The sequence below is a fragment of the Micromesistius poutassou genome, assembly GCF_964030765.1.
Source record: "Micromesistius poutassou genome assembly, chromosome: 7".
NCBI classification, from domain to species: domain Eukaryota; kingdom Metazoa; phylum Chordata; class Actinopteri; order Gadiformes; family Gadidae; genus Micromesistius; species Micromesistius poutassou.
The window spans coordinates 17,318,461-17,343,767 of NC_140277.1; the positions used below are offsets into that span (position 1 = coordinate 17,318,461).

At 44.6% G+C, this 25,307-nt stretch overlaps 1 protein-coding gene across 2 annotated transcripts; it reads right to left on the reverse strand.

Annotated features, from left to right (window-relative positions):
• On the reverse strand, positions 1-24,851 carry ppm1ba (protein phosphatase, Mg2+/Mn2+ dependent, 1Ba). 2 transcript variants are annotated; one of them, XM_084470454.1, is made up of 7 exons: positions 24,537-24,851; positions 13,746-14,708; positions 13,429-13,546; positions 9,595-9,706; positions 3,569-3,626; positions 1,660-1,676; positions 1-702 (listed from the first exon to the last, which is right to left on the reverse strand). In XM_084470454.1, coding segments are annotated over exons 2-7 (1,245 nt in total). In that variant the 5' UTR covers positions 14,685-14,708; positions 24,537-24,851; the 3' UTR covers positions 1-701. The 2 variants fall into 2 exon arrangements, with proteins under 2 accessions (XP_084326580.1, XP_084326579.1); XM_084470453.1 differs by lacking the exon at positions 1,660-1,676.
• Between the last annotated feature and the right edge of the window lie 456 nt (positions 24,852-25,307).

Sequence of the window (25,307 nt, forward strand, 5' to 3'; positions counted from 1 at the left end):
TTGTGTTTGGGATCGTTGTGTTTGAGGCTGCAGTGTGCTCTGTCCAACACCTGGACACCGCCGGTACCCAGCGGCAGCTAGAGACGGTTCCCCCGCGGGACAGCGGGCGTTGACCGGATAGGACCTACGGGGGAGGCCGAGCATCCACCAGTCTGTCCGCAGGGGCCACTTCGAAAGGCAGCAGGTCAGTGTCACGAGGTTCAACGTCCCCCTTGTTGGGTGGACTAAAGTCCTTCAGGTGAACCAATGCTCCAGAGGGTGGCTTCTCTCTCTGCCTTCTGAGCCCCACCCCGCAGTATCGGGGATCCTGTTGGCCCAGCTCATCCAAACCAGTGGATTCCACATCGCAGTAGCTTAACAAAGAGGACCACAAATAGGAGCATGCAAGAAAGCATAGGCAACTTTAAAAACTCCCTCTTTGTCTCCCAAAAATGTGGGACTCTGTCCAGTTTGCATCACATATGTAAAAAAAAAAAAAGAACATCTATTTTTGTCTTGGTCTTTGTGAACTCTTTGTGGTCAGATGATTCTTTGAGTGTCTGGAATTGCTGTTTGAGCTTAAATTGATCTCTGACTGGTGCAAGAAATACAAAAGAAAATAACGGTCAACCTTGAATTTAAGCTTGCGTGGAAAAGCTGTTTTTCTGTTGAGCAGGCAGTCTCAGTGGACAACTACCAGGGGTCCTCCAAGTCAGCTCCGTTCTGCAGGGGAGAGGACGCGACAGAGGGGGAGAGATAGCAGGGAAGAGGTGAGGAGACAAACACCAAAGACAAGGGAGGTGGTTATGAATGAACCCACCTGGATTTCAAAAGTAGGTTTTCCAAGCAACATGGACATCACAAACCGTTTTAAAGTGAGAAGAAGGGAAGGGTAAGCTAGTGTTATGTCATGGTGCTCTCAGGGAGGAGGGGGTTAGGGCCTCTGCTCTTTATGGGTTGGAACGGAGAATTAATGAATGAATTAATGAATTAATGAGCTGTTAAGAATCTTGGTGCCATTGTGGAAAGAGAAGGTGGCAGACAGACATCTCATGCGTTTGGAGGAAGTGTGCGTTAATGTGTTGGCTGTGTGTGTGTGTTCTCTCTCACAAACACACCCACATTACCATACACACAATGTATAGGGTAGATAAGAATGAGGGGCAGCAGGAGTGAGCAGGTGGTCACTAACATGCCTCTGTGTTAGTGTGTGTGTCTCTCTCTCTCTCTCAGGTGGTCACTAACATGCCTCTGTGTTAGTGTGTGTGTGTGTGTGTCTCTCTCTCTCTCTCAGGTGGTCACTAACATGCCTGTGTGTTAGTGTGTGTGTGTGTGTCTCTCTCTCTCTCTCAGGTGGTCACTAACATGCCTGTGTGTTAGTGTGTGTGTGTGTGTCTCTCTCTCTCTCTCTCAGGTGGACACTAACATGCCTGTGTGTTAGTGTGTGTGTGTGTGTGTCTCTCTCTCTCAGGTGGACACTAACATGCCTGTGTGTTAGTGTGTGTGTGTGTGTGTGTGTCTCTCTCTCTCTCTCTCTCAGGTGGTCACTAACATGCCTGTGTGTTAGTGTGTGTGTCTCTCTCTCTCTCAGGTGGTCACTAACATGGCTGTGTGTGTGTGTGTGTGTCTCTCTCTCTCAGGTGGTCACTAACATGCCTGTGTGTTAGTGTGATAACTCACCAGATGAAACAGGAGGGCTGCGTTAACCAGAGGGTGAACACAGTTAGAACATTCTCCACAAGCTGAGTGTGGCTCTCCTAAATATCGGCATTACTGGAATGCAATTTCTAAAGGCTAAACATCTGAACACTGTATTAATGAGGAATGTATTATTCTGAATAGTAATAAGTTATAAAATAATAAGTGGTATATTATGCCATCATTCTTTCTTTGATTATTATCGTTTGAATTAATTTATATTAAATTATCATTACATGCACTTCAAAACAAATGCATATTCAGTGGTTCTTAAATAAACTTTTGACAGTATAATGTATACAGGTACCCAGAATGTCTTAAACAATGGAGATACGACAGAGATACATGCCCTTGTGGGTGATCAGCACATGAACACAGCCACATCAATACATAGAACATGCAGGCCAATGAGCTGCTTCCCGAGCTTCCCGGCATGCAGTTTTCCTAGGAGCGCTAACAGAGACAAGATCCAGGGTCCACCGCTAGGCGGGCCATTGTCAACAGGAATACCAGACTGAAGCCTAAAGATCAATGCTCCATGTTAGGCATTTCCCAGTAATAAGGGGAAGTATACCACCATAATTTATCAAACTAGAAATCACTACCATCTTCAAAATATATACACATACAAATTAAGTAAAAGGATGTTTCAGTGGAACTTCTCCTGACCGACTAAACTACAAAATGTATGTATCAGTAGACGTTTTCACACTGCCAAATATGCCCGTCTTATGCACGCCTTTTTCCTGGCATGGACCTGGAGGTAAGGTAATTTATCCTCGCGGACCCTACACACATTGGCGGTGTATTGGGTTTCATGGTGGGGGGGGGGGGGGGGTAGAGGTGACAGTGAAATCTGCGAGCTGCTGATCATGGAAGAGAAGGTGATGCAGTCGCATTAAACGAAGACAGGGAAAGATGGTGCGATCTACGAGAGAGACGCAGAGGAACATTCCTTACGAGGCTTTTGTCGGGATAAAAAAAAAAAAAAGCGTTTTGAACTTGTAAATAGTTAATGGCGTTTGTAGCCTACACTCAGACGTGAACTCATTCTTGCATGCGAGTCTCTTGAATCATAAAAAAACAAAAACATTCGTAGTATGCAAATGATTCTAAAGAGGTCTACTCTCCGTGCGCAGCCCTAACCCTAACCCTTCTCCAGTGAACCAATAAAGCCCACGCCGTGACCAATGGGGGATTTACCCCCTGGTTTTACACAGGCAAGGCAGTGAAATTGCCGGGTGTGCCAAGTCGCCACCGCACCGGCTTGGCAGTGTAAAAAGGCATAGAGGAACTTCTCCCGACCGAGTAAACTACAGATGAAGTATGTTTCAGTGGAGCCTCTGCTGACCAAGTGAACTCAATTGAAATATGTAGCAACATCTCTCACTACTGCATTGCCAACCCCCAGCAGAAGCTGTTAATCCTCTGCACATGTGTCAAAATGCAGCTGCATGTCTGCTCTTTAACCAAAGCATTACCCACATTAGGCACTCCTCATTACACTCCACCGGCTTCCTGCCATTCATTGCAGCATTATCAAGTCCTGACACCAGGCCGCTCCTTGTGGAAGGAACAGCATGGGAACAGGTGCCTTGCAGGTGCCTTACAGGTGCCTTGCAATGCGGTATGAGTCATGTGCTGCATGCAGCATGCACAAGATACAGGGAGACAAAGTGTAGAGAGAGGCTACAAGAGGGAGAGTCTACAGGAGGGCGAGGCTACAAGAGGGAGAGTCTACAAGAGGGCGAGGCTACAAGAGGGAGAGGCTACAAGAGGGTGAGTCTACAAGAGGGCGAGTCTACAAGAGGGAGAGGCTACAAGAGGGAGAGGCTACAAGAGGGAGAGGCTACAAGAGGGAGAGGCTACAAGAGGCCGAGTGGACACTCACCCCGTCCTCTTCCCTGGGCGGGTTCAGGTCGTGGTACACTGCTTCAATGACACTGCGTCTGTCAGGGGGAGAGAACACACAGAGTCACTCCAGGCCTGACGGTGGGCTGTTGAGCAGGTGTGAGTGAACGCCCTGTTTTAGCTTCGCACAGACTATGAGAATTTAAAAATGCTTTTTGGACTTTGGAGAGATAACCATGTTATCTCTATGGTTACGACCGACGCGTGATACTTTTTAAGTGGTGTCGTTGTGTAGGAGTCATATTTTAGTAACAGTGATAAAATGTCATTGATTACTATGTTGACGATCATATAAGACAATTACATTGACATTACCAAGTAAAAACCTTTGATAAAAAACAGCGTTGGGTTCACCACCCCTTTAAAGAGCAGCCTAGTCCATCAGGTTAACCAATCAGCAATTGCTGATTTTGGCCACCGCATGGGAAGATGTTGATATGAAGACTGTTAACGCAGGGTTTCACGCTTACTTTTTCCCAAGGAGTAAATGTGCTCCTAAGATGAAAACTGTAGGAGCGCAGCGCAATGCAAATGTTTTTTGGTTTCCACTCTCGGCCATAAACCAGTGCACAGACCGAGCTCCTTGTTCTACGGTTCAGATGTTACTGCGGGAGGCCACGGATTAAGAAATAAGAGTGTTTTCTAAATATTTACGTGATAGTACGTTTTTATGAAAATGTTGAATTATTGCAACGATGGGACGGGACCCAGCTTGGAGCAGAATCTCCGTATTTGTACTCTCATGTATATCTGAACATACACACAGAACAACTAGGGCTTCAGCTGCAGGCTGATTGCTTTTTTTAGCCCTATGACAGTTTATAACATGAATAATAATCATACAAGACATCTTTTTTGTGAATAGTTATGATTAATTTATTAATAAAGAATTTAGCAAATAATGGTATTTACAAAACTGAATTTCGTCTCGGTCCCAGAGTTCAGCCATGCTATCTGGTAGTCCCACAGACGAAGGCTGCATGCTGCATAAGGTGGTGGTGAATCCTTCAGTGCAGTATCTGCAGCGTCCGCTGGCTCTTGGCTGGGACCCTGCTTGGTGAACCCCCGTCACCTGAGGACGGTCTCTCCAGAGCGTCCAGAGGGCTCCTGGAGGTCACCTTCTGTGTTGCTGGGCTCCCGTTGGCTGAAGACGGCGGCCCTCTCTCTGGTGTGCTGAGAGTCGTGTTCTCCAGGAGGAGAGAGGATGCTAGTTGGGCTCCAGCTCAGTACGTCCTAGATCCCAGATCTTGAGTGCTTTGCCAGAATCGTGTCTTCCGAAAAAAAAAACTTCTGGGATTACTCCAGGTGGTGGGAAACGGCCTCACCGGTGATGTCCGGTCTAGTTTCACTTTTCAGTTGGTTTGGTCGGGGCTCGACGGTCCACACAGTTCATCGGCTGGGCAGTCGCAGTTGGTTTTCTTTTTCCACTTTGTCATCTTCGTCACTCGCATCATTGTCGTCTCAATCCATCTCTTGAAATTTTGGATGTAGTCGATCACATCCTACACACTGTATTGACCTTTCTCTGCTGGTGGCAGTCTGAAATGAAAAAAGCTAAAACATGAGTAAACATACATACATACATACATACAAACATACATAAATACAATACATTCATGTACTATATTGTAAAAGATAAGGAATAGATAAAAAAGCTCATTTAAATGCAAGTTAATCCTATTTACACATTCCACTAAAATCAAACCACGCAGTCTGACCCAGCCTATTATGCTCGTCCTTATCATACCAAAATAATAGATGTATCTTCCCAGACCACTGACCCATTCACACCTGTCCCCTTCACACCGGTCTTAAACCTGTCCCCGAGCAGTAGAGCTTTCATATAGCATCCCCAAAACATCCCAGCATCCATTTGGGCCCAGGATCGGTAAAATGATCGCTTTTAATGTCAACATAGAAAACCCATTTAGAACTATGCTATTTGGACTACCACCCTCACCCAGGGATGTGATACTGCAACACTTAACAAGCTCTCAATCTAATTTGATGAATGTATTCCACAATAACTAAACATCTACATGTTCTAGACATCTAATAATCACCCCAATTTGTTTTAGGCATTTCACTTACTTGAGTCTTGATAAATCCAGTCCAATAAAACAAAGGAATTTGCCTGAAGGAAAGTTTGCAGGTTGTGTGGGGCCATGGCCCGAGTGCCAGACCTATAAACACATTAACCAACCAATAGCATTGCGAGGACAAAGAATAGGCCCCATTGAATATGTAAAAGTGGTTTAAAAATATATATACATTTACTTGTTTTTGTGGATAGTTAAAAGTGATGTTGTAATATTGCTACCACGGTTTAACAGGGTTTATACATCCATGTTTTGGAACCCTTGAATGATCAATACATATAACAGATAATGAAAATTATAGGTCTTTGAATGAAGTTTAATACTGTGGGTGCAATTGACTTTCTACACCGACGCATGTATCGTTGCTAGTTTGCACCTGGTGTAAAGCTGATTTTCCCCCGCAGCAACCAGGCGCCACTACACTTGCGCTCGGAGAGGCGTGTCGGCGAAAAGCAGTGGCGTGTTCCGGCGCAAATGATACATTCTGCTATTTTAGTGATCCAAAAAACAATCGTGCCACTGACCGGCAAATACCTGGTCTAAATGCACTAGCGGATAGTGCAGTTGGTGTTGCTATTTTGACGTGCCATGGCAGGTCGGAACTGCAACATAAGCTTACACACACGTAGGCTATACACAGCACAAACATGCAAACGATTAGCCTAATTTAGGCTATATACTGTATATCATGATGTCAAAGATTGTTCATATGTATGAAACTGCATATAAATGGCATGTGGATTGTGGAAACTAAATATTTTTTCCATAGGGGCTGCATGAATGAACACTGTAGTCTAATTCCATGCGTTAAAATAATAATAATAATAAACTCAAGCAAAGTATATCCGACCCTTTTTACCCAAAATCTTGTTTTAGGGTAAATTATAACGTATTATTTGGGAAAGAACAGCTGATCCAGCAGTAAGAAGTTGTACTTTTAAATCAGTGCATCTGCAAACACCGTACAGCAAACACATTTTTTCTTGACACAGACATCGTGTACAAGCCCATAACTTTTAGGATTGATGAATATTTGATTGTGAGAAAACATAGTTTTTTCCGCGAGTGTTTAAAAGAATGAATGAATGCGGTGATGTTTGGCGCACAGTTCAACAATATGTGTGCACCCATCTGGTTAAACACACCCAAACTAAACTGAACACAAGTCGATAACGATAATGTATACAATACTGGTAACAAACTGTTTGTTAATGTATTGCCGCATATCATTAAATAGACCCACAGTCGTGGCCACAGGACCGCATATCATAAGCTATTTGTTAAGTTCTTTGTACTTTGTACTTTGCCTACATTTACATGACGTGTTTCTGAAGTTGTAGAAGAAAACGCTATTCCAGAGCCATTTGAAGTTTGAAATTCATGTGGTCATGCATCTGTCTCAGCGGAGATTGCAAACCCGCTGTCAAAATATCAACTCGTCAAGTCAAATGCGCTGGCTCTTAAAGGGGATGGGAGATGGAACTCTCATTGGTTTATTGCACGTTACGCTCAAAGCACACCTATGGGTTTCAGACCAACCCATTTTAGATTTGCGTCGAGCGCAAGAGTCATTTATCTGCCGGTAATATAGCAACATCAGCAGAGAACCGCCCACAAAGCGTTTCATACTTGCGTTTCAGACCGTTAAAATAGGGCCCTATGTATGATCAATACACAATGATAATTATAGGTCTATGATGGTAGTTTACCACTATGATCAATACATATAACAGATAGCACTCATTCATAGGTCTATGAAAGTAGTTTACCACTATGGATGATCAATACATATAACAGATAGCTATAATGATAGGTCTATGAAAGTAGTTTACCACTATGGATGATCAATACATATAACAGATAGCTATAATGATAGGTCTATGAAAGTAGTTTACCACTATGGATGATCAATACATATAACAGATAGCTATAATGATAGGTCTATGAAAGTAGTTTACCACTAAGGATGATCAATACATATAACAGATAGCTATAATGATAGGTCTATGAAAGTAGTTTACCACTATGGATGATCAATACATATAATAGATAGCTATAATGATAGGTCTATGAAAGTAGTTTACCACTATGGATGATCAATACATATAACAGATAGCTATAATGATAGGTCTATGAAAGTAGTTTACCACTATGGATGCGTAAGAGGGCTGTGTGTGAGAAACGTAAAAGGCGGTTACCTCCCCCATGTGCGCATGTTGTGCTCTTCTGTTAACATAATGGTGCTGCATAAATCAGTGAAAGCCTTCTGTCTTCTCTCTATCGATGGGGTATTTTCTATCAAATAAAATGTAGATGCTTTCATAGTTGCCATCACACTGTGAAAAGTGAGTGTGTTGTAGAGGCAGCGGGCCACATGGACATCTGGGGAAACTCTGAGACCACAACGAGACACAAGACACAATCTAGAGGCTATTCAGTTGAACTTGAATATATACAGGTGAGTGACACAGGACGCTTTCAAGTCTTTTAAGAGGTGCCATGACATGCCACCAGGTGTGGTGTGATTAGCCGTTACAAGCCATTTTGGAAATCAGCCCCTTAAGACATCACATGTGTGTAGGCTGATAGACTGATCTATCCAGCACACCACACAGGGTGGCATGTCATGGCACCTTTAATCATTATATTATATGCCCCAATACATATTAATAGCTAATTCCAGACACATCCAAGAAGCAGGCCATTAACGGAGATTTAAAGGTCCCACCAGGTCTGAGTGTGATTAGCCGTTTCAAGCCGTTTTGAAAATCTGGCTCTTCTGACATCACAAATGGGCGTGTCCACCTAGATGTGCACTGGATAGATCAGTCTACCAGCTTACCCAGTGGACTGTAGCAAACGTTGCTCATCTATCTGTCACACATCTAGGTGGACACCCCCACTTGTGATGTCAGAAGAGCCAGATTTTCAAAACGGCTTGTAACGGCTAATCACACTCACACCTTGGCCTGAGCGTTCTTGGAAGGATAGTGATACAAGGCGTGATGCAACCCACAACCACTTTGTTGTAGTTTTTTGTAGTACCGTCGTTGTGTGTGAGCGTTATAATGAGTGGTGTTGTATATGAAACGCACAACACACCCTCGGGTTATATTGAGCCTGACCGTCCCTCGGACACAAACATCATCAAAGCAAACCGCTGCTCAGACGGAGCTCAAGACTTTCAGACTCGTTCTCTTTTCTGTTCTCTTTTGACTCTTGACCAGTCCACACGCGGGGGCGTTAGGTCTGTGTCACGTTTCAGCCACAGCTCCATGTTTGTTATTTGTCGAGTATGTGTAGTGAACACAAAGCAGGGTCGGAATGACGTAAAATACTGAATTGTGTTTTATTGAGGTCATTTTTAAAATAGACTAAAAGTTGGGAATCTTATCGTTCTAGGGGTGTGTCACGTGACCGCTTTCTCACATGCATAAATGCCTTACGACGTCTTTGCATTTGCAAAGAATGCAAAGAAAAATGCAGAAGCTTATCATGTATTGATGTATTGATACTGGTTATTTATCAACAACTGGACTACACAACTCTTTTCCATGCATCTCCAGAAAACCACCCCATGTGTACAATGGAGAAATGTCACAGAGCACTTTGTACCGCTTATTAAGAATGAAATAAAATTAATTCATTTATATCAGCTACTCAACTATATTTTGGGAGTAATTATCAACTACCAAAATCCGGTAGTCATGAATACCCAACTAAGCCACATGCATCCTATTTTAACAAACAGTTCATGGTATGTTAGCATTTTAAATAGATTCTCTGGGCCATGGTCAGGACATGGTGACGGAAATCTGCAGTAACAACATGTTTACTAAGGCCACACAACTTTGAAATGATTCTTGCAGAATAGGAAACCAAAGGTATGGTGGGAGGGGGGGCTTACTTGCTGGCTAGACCCCCCCCAGGTGGCAGGTTGGGGATGTTGGCAGCAGACAGGTTCCTCATCACTGTTACCAGGTCTGGGAACGCCGCCTCCCCTGACCCAGACAGCATCTCTGAGACAACAACACACATTTCACACACGTCAGCGTTTAGGACAAAAGGTTTGCCAAGTACAACAACAGAGTCAGGGATGAAGAGGGCGAGATAGTGAGGGGGAAGGGTAAACAACTGGGAGAGTCGAAAAAAGCACGGAGAGAAGATGAAAACTACACATGAACTGGTGTAAATAAGAGAGCGAGAGAGAGAGCGAGAGAGCAAGAGAGAGAGAGAGAGAGAGAGCAAGAGAGAGAGCGAGAGAGAGAGAGAGCAAGAGAGAGAGAGCGAGACCTGAAACCTAGTTGGGAATGTGGCATGAAGCCAGCTCAATGTTCCGCCAAAACATTCCTCAGACTCTTTCCTTCTTTCCCACTCTTTTGGTGGTTCTCTCTTAATGTGCCAGACAACACCCAGGGCCAAACATGAACTTTCTCCCCTCAACGTTTCAATTTGCTGTTCTCAGAGCAGTAATGCTACTTGCTGTTGTCATAGCAGTAATGCTACTTGCTGTTCTCAGAGCAGTAATGCTACTTGCTGTTCTCAGAGCAGTAATACTTGCTGTTCTTACAGCAGTTGTATGATGCTGTTCTCAGTGCAACAAATCTAATTGCTGTAAATCATGTTAGAAGTCGACCGATGGTGTTTTTTTAATAATATAATAATGACAGTTGGGGGCAGGAAAAAGCAGACAGCTGATGAATCGGCCGATGTCAGGAATGAACTGTCGACCTGGACATCTAAGTCAAAGTATGAACCTAAATAATGACTGAACATCCAACTAACGGCACAAAATAGAGGATGTAAAATACAAACTGCCTTTTCTGGGGCATCACAACTAAGTGACAGCGGTGTGTGTGTGTGTGGAGCTCTGTCTGGGCGGTGTGTGTGTGTGTGTGTGTGTGTGTGTGTGTGTGTGTGTGTGTGTGTGTGTGTGTGTGTGGGGCTCTGTCTGGGCGGTGTGTGTGTGTGTGTGTGTGTGTGTGTGTGGGGCTCTGTCTGGGCGGTGTGTGTGTGTGTGTGTGTGTGTGTGTGTGTGTGTGTGTGTGTGTGTGTGTGTGTGTGTGTGTGTGTGTGTGTGGGGCTCTGTCTGGGCGGTGTGTCTGTGTGTGTGTGTGTGTGTGTGTGGGGCTCTGTCTGGGCGGTGTGTGTGTGTGTGTGTGTGTGTGTGTGTGTGTGTGTGTGTGTGTGTGTGTGTGTGTGTGTGTGTGTGTGGAGCTCTGTCTGGGCGGTGTGTGTGTGTGTGTGTGTGTGTGTGTGTGGGGGGCTCTGTCTGGGCGGTGTGTGTGTGTGTGTGTGTGTGTGTGTGTGTGTGTGGAGCTCTGTCTGGGCGGTGTGTGTGTGTGTGTGTGTGTGTGTGTGTGGGGCTCTGTCTGGGCGGTGTGTGTGTGTGTGTGTGTGTGTGTGTGTGTGTGTGTGTGTGTGTGTGTGTGTGTGTGGAGCTCTGTCTGGGCGGTGTGTGTGTGTGTGTGTGTGTGTGTGTGTGTGTGTGTGTGTGTGTGTGTGTGTGTGGGGCTCTGTCTGGGCGGTGTGTGTGTGTGTGTGTGTGGAGCTCTGTCTGGGCGGTGTGTGTGTGTGTGTGTGTGTGTGTGTGTGTGTGTGGAGCTCTGTCTGGGCGGTGTGTGTGTGTGTGTGGAGCTCTGTCTGGGCGGTGTGTGTGTGTGTGTGTGTGGAGCTCTGTCTGGGCGGTGTGTGTGTGTGTGTGGAGCTCTGTCTGGGCGGTGTGTGTGTGTGTGTGTGTGGGGCTCTGTCTGGGCGGTGTGTGTGTGTGTGTGGGGCTCTGTCTGGGCGGTGTGTGTGTGTGTGGAGCTCTGTCTGGGCGGTGTGTGTGTGTGTGTGTGGGGCTCTGTCTGGGCGGTGTGTGTGTGTGTGTGGGGCTCTGTCTGGGCGGTGTGTGTGTGTGTGTGTGGAGCTGTCTGGGCGGTGTGTGTGTGTGTGGGGCTCTGTCTGGGCGGTGTGTGTGTGTGTGTGTGGAGCTGTCTGGGCGGTGTGTGTGTGTGTGGGGCTCTGTCTGGGCGGTGTGTGTGTGTGTGTGTGGAGCTGTCTGGGCGGTGTGTGTGTGTGTGGGGCTCTGTCTGCGCGTCCCTTGACATTGTTAGAGGTAACATTTGTGGGGAGAAAAAAAAAACTGAAAACGGATCAGAAGTGACTTGCAACAATGAATGCAACTCGTCAGCCTTGCTATAAAAATCAGCTGTTCCAAAGTCTACCAAAAAAAAAAAGTATCTCTGATGTCTTCTACATTGAAAAAACGTAACGCAACGTCTGACGCACATTGACGGCTGCACCTCTCCCGGTCAGGTCAACCTCCATCAGAGTCATGTTCTAAACAGGGACACGATGACACGGCCCCGTGGGACCAGGGGAGGCTGCCGGCCATCGCCCACTATCGGAGCCCAGTTCCCAAGATAACCCTAGTTTGTAAAGTGTCCTTTTCTGTATGATTAATCGGTCGACCACTACATCATGTCACATGTACTTATACCATGGAGAATACCCGGCACAAAAATAAAACATCTCCAGACCGACTTCATTTTCTTGGAGAAAATGCACTGTACAACACACTGGTACGGGCCCAATAACTGTGGGACTGTCACTCGATTTGTATTGTCTGGAAAGGAAAAACAAGAAGCAAGAAGTCAACAGGCCCCTAACTCTAGCCTACATCAACAAGACCAGACGTTGAAATGTACCATTCAGAGACAGTTCCCAGTGCAGTGAGCAGAAGTCTTGTTTCCTTACCCAGCTGAACCGCTCCTATCTAAGACTTATCGCAGCATCCAGACAAAACCGACAAAGACGGCGTTGAATGAAATGTAACGAGAGACAGGGAAGAGAATGAAAAGAGAAAAGTTTACTCGGGAGGGTTAGGTCAGAGGAACTAATCCAGTGAACAGAGGGAATGTGTGAACAAGGGTAGCGATGGGAAGAGGGGGCTGGACCAAGTGTGATGACGAGGGAGTGAGAGGAGGCAGTGTGAAGGGAAAGAGAGAATGCAGAAAAGGGGGTCAGGACTGTTCAGCTGTGCACTGGAGCGAGCCCGGCTGAAGGTAGAGACAAAGAGGGATGCTTGGTTAGTTATGCATGGATGCTTAAAAACATATGATCAATGCACGACCAATGGGGCAAACCTTGTCTTTTAAATTAACTGTATATCAGGAGAACAACCAATGCATGACAGTGCTATTATTGTGAGGTTGTTTCAAAAGGAAAAGATGGAAAAGAGACGTGAGAGATTGACATATTAACAGCAGCCGGTAGCATTCGGCGCTACAAGCCAATGTTTACTTGCATTGCGGTACGTGAGTATAGGTTTCTTTTGACAACATGACGGTGTGCAGTAATATCCCTAGTTTTAATTTGGATGCCAACTTTCTCAGAAGGAGTGAAAGCCCACAGGGAAACAACCTCAAAATGTCATAAAGAATACACACCTGCTTATCATTATCTCCCTCATCTGGAAATCGGCCTCTCTACACTAAAGTGAAACTCCATTCTGATTTAATCCTCTAAATACGGAGGATATTTTGGTTAACAGACGAAGCATAAGCATAAGGCGCACCCGAGAGAAGGGTAATCCTCTCGGACACTTCTAGTATAACCCCACAGGCTGTGTGGTGCTCCGTCTGGGCTATCACTGGTGACAGATTATATCGGGGGACCAAGGAATTCTATTCTTAATTCCATTCCAGTTCATCATCCTTCCGTGTATCCGTCCGTCTGTCCTTCCATCCATCCTCACCTTCCACTCGAGACTCCAGGTGTTTGTCGAGCTCAGCGTCTCTCCTCACAGCCTCCTCTGAGATTTGTGGAGCGTTGGGGAAACACACCAGCACAACGCTCATGTTATCCCGACTCCCCTGAGGAAAGCCGGAGACCAGAGAGACAATAATTAGCAATTAGTGGCTTCAGTACCATGCTGAAAACAAACAAGTCCAAGGACACATTTCATGAATCCATTTCTTATGTCCTTCAAGGAGATACAGGGTTAAGAGAGTAAAAAATAAAGTAAAATGGGTGATTCCTTCACAGTGACTGCTACTGATACACACGGCATACCTTGTGCAAGCAGGTGTCCACCAACTCATTGCAAACCCTCTCCAGGTCGTGGGAAACCTCCAGTCTGGACCGGACGAACTCGCACAGCTCCTCGTTGGACATGACGTCCCAGATGCCGTCACAGGCCAGGACCACGAACTGGTCCAGCTCGGGGGAGCGCAGCATCTCAAACACCTCCGGCTCGGGGCTCACCAGCTGCTCCGTCTGGCCCTTCCCGTCCACGCACTTGTAGTCAAAGTCCCCCAGGGCCCTGGAGACGGCCAGCGAGCCGTTCACCCTCTGGATCATCACCGAGCCGCCCGCGTTCTGGATGCGCTCCTTCTCCCGCGGGTTGCAGGGCTTGTGGTCCAGCGTGGAGAAGCACACGCGGGCGTTGCGGTACAGCACCGCCCGCGAGTCCCCACAGTTGATGAAGAAGAGGTGCTCGGGGGACAGGAGGACGCCCACCGCCGTGGAGCCGCTGCGGTCCATGCCGTTGCGCAGGTCCGAGAAGCTGCGCATGTGCTCGTCGATGTGCAGGAAGCCGGTGCGGATCCCGGTCTTCACCGCCTCCACCGTGGGCCGGGCCGGGGAGACCGCCTCCGCCGTGGGCCGGGCCGGGGAGACCGCCTCCGCCGCGGGCCGGGCCGGGGAGACCGCCTCCGCCGCGGAATCGTCCGAGTCGTTATCCGGGCCCAGAAGCCCTGACCCCGCGGCAAAGATGTGCTCTAGAAGGTGCTTTGAGCAGTAGTGGGCCACCCGGGAGCCGGCGTGGCCGTCATAGACAGCGAAGAAGGACCAGTCGGCCATACCCTGGGCGGGCAGCCCGGGCATGGCGGTGTGGGCGTCCTCCATCTCCACCCTCCAGCCCTGCATGGAGCTCAGGCCGAAGCGCAGTCCGTTGCCCTCGCCGTGGGCGTTGTGCTTCTCCGTCTTGGGCTTGTCCAGGAATGCCCCCATAGCTCTTCCCTTGAGAGACGACCGCTGGGGGGGAGGGGGGGGGGGGGGGGGGATATTTTAGAATAATTTAGGAATTCATTCATGAAGTAGGCTGCTTCTAACCTGACTCTCGCCAGATGGATTTCGTTCCGCCTAGCTCCACTCATCCATCTGGGATCGCTCCATTGAAGAGGTGCTTTAGAAGGCTGGGCCTTATCAAAAATCCTTGCATATGATTGGATAAACCCCTTGTCCGTCATCTTTATTGACGTGCTACTTCAACCACTCACATCGAAACCAACCCGTGACGCTTGCGTCCTCGATGCGAGCCGTCTGAATCAAAACAGTCGATTCTCCGCTACGTCACATCTATAAAAATCCTGCCCGGCTGGTCCTGATTGGCTCTACCATTTTCTGGTAGTCCCCAAACACCTCCCAACGGGAGCGATCCCAGATGGATGAGTGGAGCCAGGCGGAACGAAATTCATCTGGCGAGAGTCAGGTTAGGCTGCTCCATCACAATGGGCTACTTCTTCAATTCAGGCTACTTCAAAAAAAAGCTGCCTATTTCAAGTTGCAGGATGGATGAGACTCAATGACAGGAGCATCACAGGTGGTTCACAAGCCCCAAGGCAAAAATAGTATAAACTTCATAAATGTATTTAGACTCATGACGATGCTAGATGGACATTAATAACATGTGATTCTATAGAGTTTGCTCAGATCTGGAAAATGAAAGCTTGAAATAAGAAAATCCTAAGCACGGATCATTCATCTTTTGCTTTACCGTGATTCAATTATTATTCCACCAAGATTGTTATAACTGCTCATCATATCCAGAAATAACTGATGTATGCTTATCTGGCCTGTGAGAACAAGCTTCTAAAAGCTAATGAAACGTTTCAGTAGTGGACGCGTGTGATTACCCTAAATGTCGAGTTAAATGCACATCCATAACAAGAAGGGCCGCTTTGATCGATCAACGTTGATAACTGATGCTAAAAATACGGCCAGGTCAATAGGTTTTTTCCATGCATGTTTAAATTGTAATCAATTAAAATTGATTGCTGTTTGCCGAGTGGCACAGTCTAAAATATTTCTATGGCAGAAGGCGCTGGCAGGCAGAGTGAAGAGGAACAAAAGATTGTGATGTGAAGGTGGATGAAGGGTAGAATGAAGACACCAAGCTGCGTGAAAAAACTTGGAAAATGTTTCGACTTTTTGGGATTTTGATCAATTTCAATATAAAACATGTTCAATATGTCGATAAGAGACTGGACCACCGAATCTAGCAGCTGGGTTTGTTACACAAACACGGTTCCATACTTATTTACAATATTTGAGTGTTTTTCATTGTTGTATCGACATTGGAGTATTTATCAATGAAGAACAGTGGAAGGTCATATTAAGTGTTAAACAGAAGTGTTTAAATCCAGCATGGTAATTCCTAGTCTTTTTAGGTCATTAAAATGATCAATAGTTATCGATATCGATCAATATGATCAAGTTATATCGTGATATGTCTTTCAGCCATATTGCCCAGGCCTAGTCTCATCCAATAATAAGGGGTTTGCTCTGTCCATGTGAAACTCGATTTAAAAAGTACAAGAAATGACACTTGCAGGTCTGTTTTCCCTTCACACAACCTTAAGACCCGGTCTTAAACCAATATGATGTCTGTCTACAGAAATATATAAAGATAAAAATGAAAACAGGTTACTAAAAATGTTTACCAAAAGTGAATGATACTATACCTTACATTAAGTATTACATTTCAATATTTTATTTCAATATTGATATTGATCAATATTGATTGTTTTCCCCCATCTTTATTTCTTGTGTCAGTCAAAGGCAAAGATATCTGAATGAATTGTATGCGTTTTGGAATGAAAATTCATAGTTCAGATTATTCAATTAAAGCTTGGGGGGAATACAAGCATATTAGAAGCATTTTATTTGGGCCTGCCCCCCTTATAGTCGACCAAACGTTAGTCGATGAGAAGAGTCTCAGTCGACCAAGTTTTCATTGGTTGGTTAGTCGCAAAAAAAACAAAAAACTCCATCAAATCATACTAATCAAATCAAACAAATTATGATATTGACGTGTCAGATCTGGCTGAGAGTTTATCTCCATCTGAAGCTGCTCAGAGAGGATGGTGACAGCCGTACAGAGGTACCGTACAAAGTGAGCCCGGCCCCGCACCAAATAAGAAAAGGGAAAAGCAGCAGGAGATATCCATGCTGATGACTGCTGATGAAGAGGAGCACACAGAAGGCTCCATTTTGGAAATAAATGTACAAAATGTTCAGTCTCCTTGCTGGTTGTTCCGACACATTCAGAACCAATACCGCTTTGCCGTTAACAGGCGGCTCGCTTCGTGTGTGCGCTTGTAAATGTATTATTTTAAAGGCTCATTATTACGGTTTTGTATTTCTCTGTAATGTAGCACAGTGTTAACAATGTTACTTATAACATTCTTTCTCAGCCCTGGAACTCAAACCATTTTCTGATGCCCCAAAAAATAAAAGATAAAAATAAAAATTATATCATAAACGTGCGACGACTAGTGGACTAATGGCTTGTACTAACGACTACTAGTCGACTAGCAAAATCTTTGGTCGGGGGCAGCCCTAATTTTATTCATTGTTGTTAAAAGCAATCAATAAATCAAAAGCTGTAACATTTGTAAACCTTTTTCTTTACAAAAATCGGCCATAACTCAAAAACTACAAGCTCAAAAGTTATCAAAATTATTTTCTCTTGCGATATAAAAACTTCAACTTACAGGCACATTTATCTAAAACTTGGGCTGCAATAGATTCACCAATAAGTGATTGATCCAATGTTAGACCCAGATATGTGACACTTGATTTAGATACAATTTCCCATTACATTACACCCATTACACATCACTTTTAAAGTATTTGATTTTGCCAACTTCTTTTTTGTACCAAACAAGATTGATTCAGTCTTGCCCAGATGCATAGAGAGCTTATTGTCTACAAGCCACTGGTTGACAGACTCAAGCTCAATACCAAGAGTATTTTCAATGTCTTTAACATTACACCCTGGGACAAGTAAAGCGGAATCATCGGCATATAATAACAATTTGCACTGTACCACAGCGGACATGTAATTTATGTACAATAAAAATAACAGGGGCCCCAGGATCGAGCTTTGGGGCACCCCGCATGCTATACTCTGTGGTTCCAGAGAGGGTCCCCTCCACATTGCATAAACAATAGGTTGCGCTATAACAAGCATTTGAAGTGCAACATACTAAACATGCTGCCATTTCTACTAGGAAAGTGCAATATGTATGAAGCTTGTTATACATGCACCATTCGTCATGATGAACAATTTTCAGTCTGACCCATATGGTCAGATCATTAAGACTTAATGCAATGGCTACAACACCCATTAACTGCTTTGGTGCTGAAAGTGGTAAAAGCTGCAAACTCGGCACACATGTACTAGGTGACTGTGGGAGTAATATATATATGTATATATTATATTATACCTGCACACACTCTGCCCCTTCGGGCAGTAGTCAACCAAAGTATGCTGGTCGACTGATATACAACAAGTTTCTACATGTTATCTAGGGCGGCATTAGCTCAGGGGGTAGAGCGGGTTGGCTGGTTGCTGGTTCGATCCCCGGCTCCTCCTAGCTGACTGTCGAGGTGTCCCTGAGCAAGGCACCTAACCCTAACTGCTCCCGTCGAGCTGGCTGTCGCCTTGCATGGCTGACGCCGCCGTCGGTGTATGAATGGGTGAATGTCAGGCAATATTGTAAAGTGCTTTGGGTGGCCACTGGTTACAAAAAATGCGCTATATAAATGCAGTCCATTTACCATCTCTAGATTAACCTAATTGGCAACAAATACTACTTTAAAATTATTTTTTATCCATAATTAAATGTTATTTCTAACACAATATATAGCCCATCACTCAAAAAAACACATTGGTCTGCATATGTACCTCCGGCAACTGAACATAATGGATCAAAAAGAGCTTTTCTGCTGATGAAAGACACCAGCGATTGTCCGACCAATGAGAATTTGATCGAACAAATGCATATTGAGCGACCGATCGATGAACCGACAGACCAACTGGCCGTGCCCTCATTAGGCCTGACCCCAGTCTTCCACATGGCTGACCTATTGCTAAATTTGGCCACTTAGCCATGTGATTCTGGGAGTGGCTTTGGAGGGAGGCCTGAAGCCAGGGCTGTACATTGAGAGCATTTCAGTCGCATTTGCTCAATAAAATAGAAATGTGCGAACCAAATGATAATTAACAGCAGTGTGCGAGTAGTTGACACCTACTGTAATATTATCTCCCCCATACTGTCCAATAGGTACAAGGGCCACATCCAACAAGCCTCATCACAGTAGTTTTCTGCTATGACGTTCTGCTATCGGTACTGGAGAAATGAGGGCATTCGATTTCCATAGTGGCAAATAAAGAAAAATCATTGGCAGAGTCCAGGGTTTCCCACAGCACTTTACAGCTTAGTCGGCTTAACTTGGACGTCAAAAAAAATAGTAAATATTATACAAAAGTATAAAACAATCTAAACTTAATTTACTATATAGTATAGATCAGGCTGTAGGGCAACAGTCGGCATGAAAATAAGCATAAATGGTCCACAAAATGCAAAAAAAAAAAAAGGCTAATCAATTTAAACTAATTGTTCTGCTAGCAATGCTTAGCTACTTGCCACTGCATTTTAGTGATGAGAAATAAGATGTATTCTTCCCCCAGAGACAGGGTCTCCTCTAGTGACGTGTGTGTGTGTGTGTGTGTGTGTGTGTGTGTGTGTGTGTGTCTTAAATTCATATTTCCCTGTGCTACCAATTATTTCATTGAAGAGAACATGTGCTGCTTAGTGTAGAGCCCAGCCTGAAGGGAAGAGTGGGAGAAAAATGAGAAATAGCATGGATCCTAGCTTGTTAAAGCTAGACTCTCTCCCTTCAAATGTGGTGGCATGGGCAAGCTGTTGGGATGTGAAACCTGCACCGTCTTACTTAAACTGTCTATCAGCCATGTGTTCTAAGCTCACAATATGTCTCTTTGTGAAGTTTATAAAAAAGCATACACACATTACGCAGACATTGATTGTAACTCAGACTGCATGTTGACAGACTAGTAGTATGTGGTATGTTTTAATGTCTGTTGTTCTGTTGAATTACATCAAAGAAAAACCTGAATGTACACTACACATGCAATTTAGTGTCACCCACACGTTTTGTGCTCTGAAATGATGAGATGAGTATGGCCAATACTCATTCAAGGCCTACGGTTGCAGCAAGATATGTGCATGTGGTATCTCTTGTGTCTGTGCACCAGGCCCTGTGGTTTTGATGCCATCCATGCTCACGTCTGTGACTTTTCTTTCTCCCCCGACCCGTGGGATCAGCAGTCCTCCTTATTTACAACTCAAGCATTGTAAAAAGTGATATGTGAAGTTTCAACAATATAAACACAGTGTAGCGTTTTACAGGAAAACGACACACACCTAACACACACCGGAGCAGGATCAACTCGGCAATCCTTATCACGCACACACAAACGACACAGAGGCAGGCGATGCAAGTGGGTTTCCAGGGCATGATGTTACCCCAAATCTCCATGGTAACTCAGAACTGAGATGCAGCTGAGTGAGCAACAGAAGCTGTAGAATTGAGTTGCTAAAACGTGCAACAAGGGGACTGCGGTGGAATGCCATCCTCTGTCTGTCTGTCTGTCTGTGTTTTACAAGTTACAATCAATGTCTGCGTAATGTGTGTATGCTTTTTTATAAACTTCACAAAGAGACATATTGTGAGCTTAGAACACATGGCTGACAGACAGTTTAAGTAAGACGGTGCAGGTTTCACATCCCAACAGCTTGCCCATGCCACCACATTTGAAGGGAGAGAGTCTAGCTTTAACAAGCTAACTCAATTTATCAATCAACTGCTAGTAGGATCCATGCAGGGGGAGATTAGTCAAACACAGACCACAGAAGGTTTAAGGGTCAGTTTTCATGATTCTTTCAAGGTTTTCCAAAACTTTCAAGGTACAGAAAAATGTACCTTATGGTCCTCGAGGCATAAAGATTGAGCATGTCAAATAAGGCTTGAATACCAAGGGACATTGTATTGTGTTATAAATGTTGCCAAAAGGTGCTCACCGAAGTAATCTGGTGCTAAGCTATGCAACCCAGCACTCCATGGGCTTTGTTGGACCTCAAATAGGCTTAACACAGCTCCAATGATCCTCTCATACGTCCAGCCATACAGTCGGTTGTGAACCTGCAGGAGACACTGGGGATTCTATTTTAATCTGCTGTGCGTAGTAAGCTAAACATGCCCAGAGCCATGAACCTTTGAACCACCATGTTTCCCCATTGGAGTTATGCACTGTCAATAGCCTACTCCATGCAGCCTCTCCCTAGCCTGGCTATTACCAGACCAAACTCAATCGTAGATTGCACGTTGGTCTGGGGAGGCTGCTGTCATTTTCTTCAGCACAAGAGGCGTGATCAATGGGCCTAGTTCAACTAACTCTGTACGCAATTGGCTGCTTGCCGTCGCTTCCCTGTCGTCATTGTGTTAAACCAGCCAATAGCGCGCCAGGGGGGAAAAGCCAGCTTGGTGATTGGCTCCCGCATACATATCGGAAGCAGAAAGAAATGTATTGCTCTTCTCCCGACCCTTCTGCAGGGCGAATTCAAATCGCCGGCAGAACGGGCGGGGCTACCCAGTCTAGCCTCTCCCCCAAATAAGATAGCAACTGAATTCAACTTTGTGTATTACTAATACAGACTTTCACCACTATGAATAGAGACATTAGCCCGATTCCGAACCCGTCTTCAGCTGTGGTGATTTCTGTTACGCAGGCTATAGGCTTCCGTTTGCGGTTGTCAGCAGCAAATCATCAAATCGCCTCCCTACTAGGGCAATAGTGGTATTATAGCGATGATAAGGAAAGCATGAACGTTCACAACATTTACGTTTTGCTATCAAATCATCCGAACAATAAAAAAGAAAAACAGCAGGCCACTTGGTGACAGAATAGCGGTGCTAGTCTGTAGGCCACCAACCCGGGCTCCTACCCTGCCAGTCCGCACTAATAGTAGCGGAGCGGTAACGAGGGCAGCCACTGGACGTCATATTCCATCAAATGCTAAAATTGATCAGCATACTAGCGGTTTTGTATCATGCTTGTCATTAAGAAATAGCCATTATTTCTTCGGCTTAGCTCAGGAGGTAAAGGGGGTTGACTGGTAGCCAGAAGTTTTCAGAGGAGTGTCGAGGTGTCCATAACTGCTCAAGATAATACAATGGGCTTCATGTTTTTTTATAAAGATGAAAATATACATGTGGTTTTCCTTTGTCGCTTGTGCAGCGTTTGCCACCACCACTGAAGATTTGCAAGGCTTTCTAGGAGATCTTTATAAAACTTGGTTTTGAGTGGACCTCAGAGTGGACCTTACTGAATAACCTCAGTTTGGAGGGCCATGCGGCACTACCACTTGGCCCTACCCCTCTATCCAAATAAGAATGGGGACACCCTACCCCAACGCCCCAACCCTAAGTGGTAGGGGCAAGGGGTGAATTGGGATTGGGCCATTGTCTTTTTGTCTGCCTATTAACACCATATTTTGTGTAATATTGAGATGCCTGTGTGATAATATAATAATTTCAACCCATGCTTGTTGCTATAATGATTTGTATGTTTCATTAATCCTGAAATGGCATCGCTATCGTACGCCCATGTTTCTCCACATGCCCATGTTAAACTCGGTGATGTTGTTACACCTCCCCTTGATTCCTCAAGCCCCAGTTCAAGCCTCAATGTCATTTGATGTCATTTCAACATGGCTACCCACATCGTACGCAGTGAGAACATTTGGTTTGTTGTTAACCTGGTATGCTTTCAGCGATCAGCATACTGTAGTTGGTTAAACCCATACAATTAAACGTTATTGTTGTTATTAGCTGTTTTAAGTTTGAACTCTTATAGTCTAGCACAAGCATCCATGTTTCCCGACTTGGTAGCTCGAACGCATGTAGGTTGGAGATGACACGTTTCCCATTTCTGAATTCTCACCTTCAATCCCATACGAACGCAGGATTTTAATTTATATCCACATTTTAAAATACTTAACTTGGTTTAATAGACAAACTTTTGAAGGAGGAGGAAGGTGACAAACACTATCACGGGTGGTTATGAATGAAGACGGCTCAGTGGCTGGTGATGGGCTGTACTTCATTCAAGGCTGTGTAACATCAAACTAGACAGAGAGTAGAGAGTAGACTAGAGTACAAATTATAATCGTCTATACAAGGTATTTCTGAAGTAGACCTATGAGGGGAATATAGGGATATTTTTACAACTGAGCTGTTTGTAATCCAACCCGTGAGTGCTTTCCAAAGTACGGTTGAACTCTGGTCTGGTTGAACATAATCTGACCCAAATATAGGTAACCAACTAAAAAGAAATGCAGGTTTTGTGGGTTGTATGTACACTTTTGAGGCAAACTGGAATTAATAAACAGTTTGAGCCAGGTAGGTGTAAACTTCTGGTGGATTCAAAAAAATGAGTCGCTGTCCAACGTTTGAGGAGGTGAAAGCACTCATCGAAATATGATCTGACTACAATATAAAGTGATCATTAAGTGGTCTTCCACAAAAACAATGATGTTTGTAAATGATACTCAACTGAAACGTTATGAGTTTCCCTAGCATTTGTTAATTTGTTGTCTAATGGATGACCGACTTGATCGATCACAAGGCCTGTGTTTACAATGTTTGGTTCGCCTAACAAAGTCGGGTGTAAAATCTAACCAAAACAAATAATATATAGATATAGATAATGTGGTTCAGCAACAAAAGTATCTTCTACCACTGCATTGGACTAAGTCTACCAAATATTAGGTCTTACAGCCCTGTAGTGTGTGAGTATGACAGTTGATATGGGACATGTGGGTTATTCTATTAATTCACACCCCACGATTCCCACTTGGTGCTTGACACACTTATTTGGGTTATTCTAAGAAAGTGAGGGGTATGTGTGTCTGTATCTGTGAACCAACCCAACAAAGTTGTGCTAAGCTAATGACTAAGTGTGCTAGAGGACTTCACATCAAGGTGTAAACAAACACATTCTAGTGAGGTCATAACCACACACACACACACACACACACACACACACACACACACACACACACACACACACACACACACACACACACACCTAGAATTGTATCTAGAATTAGGCAGGTTATAACCTGTGTTTACACCATTAAATTAATTAATAGTTAATAACCTGTCTCCGAGCCGTATTTATAAATAAATACGACCGTATTACATTAGTTTGTCACACCGGCTGTATTGAAGACATTTTTAGCAATATCCAAAGATTTGCTTTACTCAGGTTAAAGCACTCACACAAGACATTAAAGTGGCGAGGGAAGCGTGCGTCCACGGCTTGGATACTAAAACTGCAAGCCTTTCGAGCCTTGACTATCAGGATGATTAACCTGAGGTGTGGACAGTACAGTACAGGGAAGTACAGTACAATACACTACAGTGCAGTACAATACACTACAGTGAAGTGCAGTACAGTACACTACATTACAGTACACTGTAGTACAGTACAGGGCTGCAGGTTCTTAAGTGTGAAAACCACGACTGATGTGAAACCACAACAACACATTGGGTAGCGCTGTTCATGTTGTCAATCGAACCAACCCAGATGCTGACAGTGATGTAAGAATAAGGTCACTTAAACCAGCTGGTTTAATACCACTGGATCCAGTCCCAATGTGCTCTACATGTAAACGAGCTTTTCTTCATGTTAGAAGCGCCGACATCACTTACTTTATACGGAGGACACGGTGGTCTGGGCTCTTTCTACAGCCCCAGTAGTCGGTATGGTGACCCACCGAAAGGTGTTTTTAAAGGTTTGGGGGCTTATTCCTGCCACTTGGGTTTCTCGTCCACTAGCATTGCTGAAGCCAGCCCTTCACTCGGTCAGTACTCCGGTCTGTGTGCCTCGGCGTCGGGTTACGCTTCTGGGAAACATGTTTGGCAAGGAAACAATGAGAGCAACAAACGGTCAAAGTGAGACAACCAGCTCGTTGAGACGAAACACCCGTCAAAGGGACACCAGTGTGTTTGGAGCGGCGAGCTACATGTGGCTAAGGCTAACCGTAAGAGACAGATGACGTTCATTCACATCCAGTTAGAGGGAGGGTCGTCTTCATGCTTCTCTCTTCTCATAGGCCAGACGTTATGATGAGATAGGCCGAACGCCAAATCAGTCAGACCCTATACCTCCATTCATTAAAGTAAATTAATAAGAGTTGAGTTAAGGGTTTAAGCAAGGTTCACTGATGAGTTGAGTAGGAATGGAATAATAATGCTACACTTCAAGTAGGGTTTTCAAAGTGCTTTAATGAGACAATATAGATAAGACAATCAGGGTACTTAAAATAACACATTGAAACATGATCTATGCAAACATTGCACATTGTTTTAACAATGTGCAATGTATTGTTAAGTGCAAAACGAAATAAAAAACATTACAATGGGAAATAAACTAAAGTAAAAGTGAAAAATGATTTATGGAAAGGATAAAAGAGGTTAACA

Coding starts and splice junctions, on each gene's coding strand:
- ppm1ba (XM_084470453.1), bottom strand. CDS start 14,684: ATGGGGGCATTCCTGGACAAGCCCAAGACGGAGAAGCACAACGCCCAC. Junction 13,547..13,745: donor TGGACACCTGCTTGCACAAG/GTATGCCGTGTG, acceptor GGCTTTCCTCAG/GGGAGTCGGGATAACATGAG. Junction 9,707..13,428: donor CCTGGAGTCTCGAGTGGAAG/GTGAGGATGGAT, acceptor TTGTTGTCTCAG/AGATGCTGTCTGGGTCAGGG.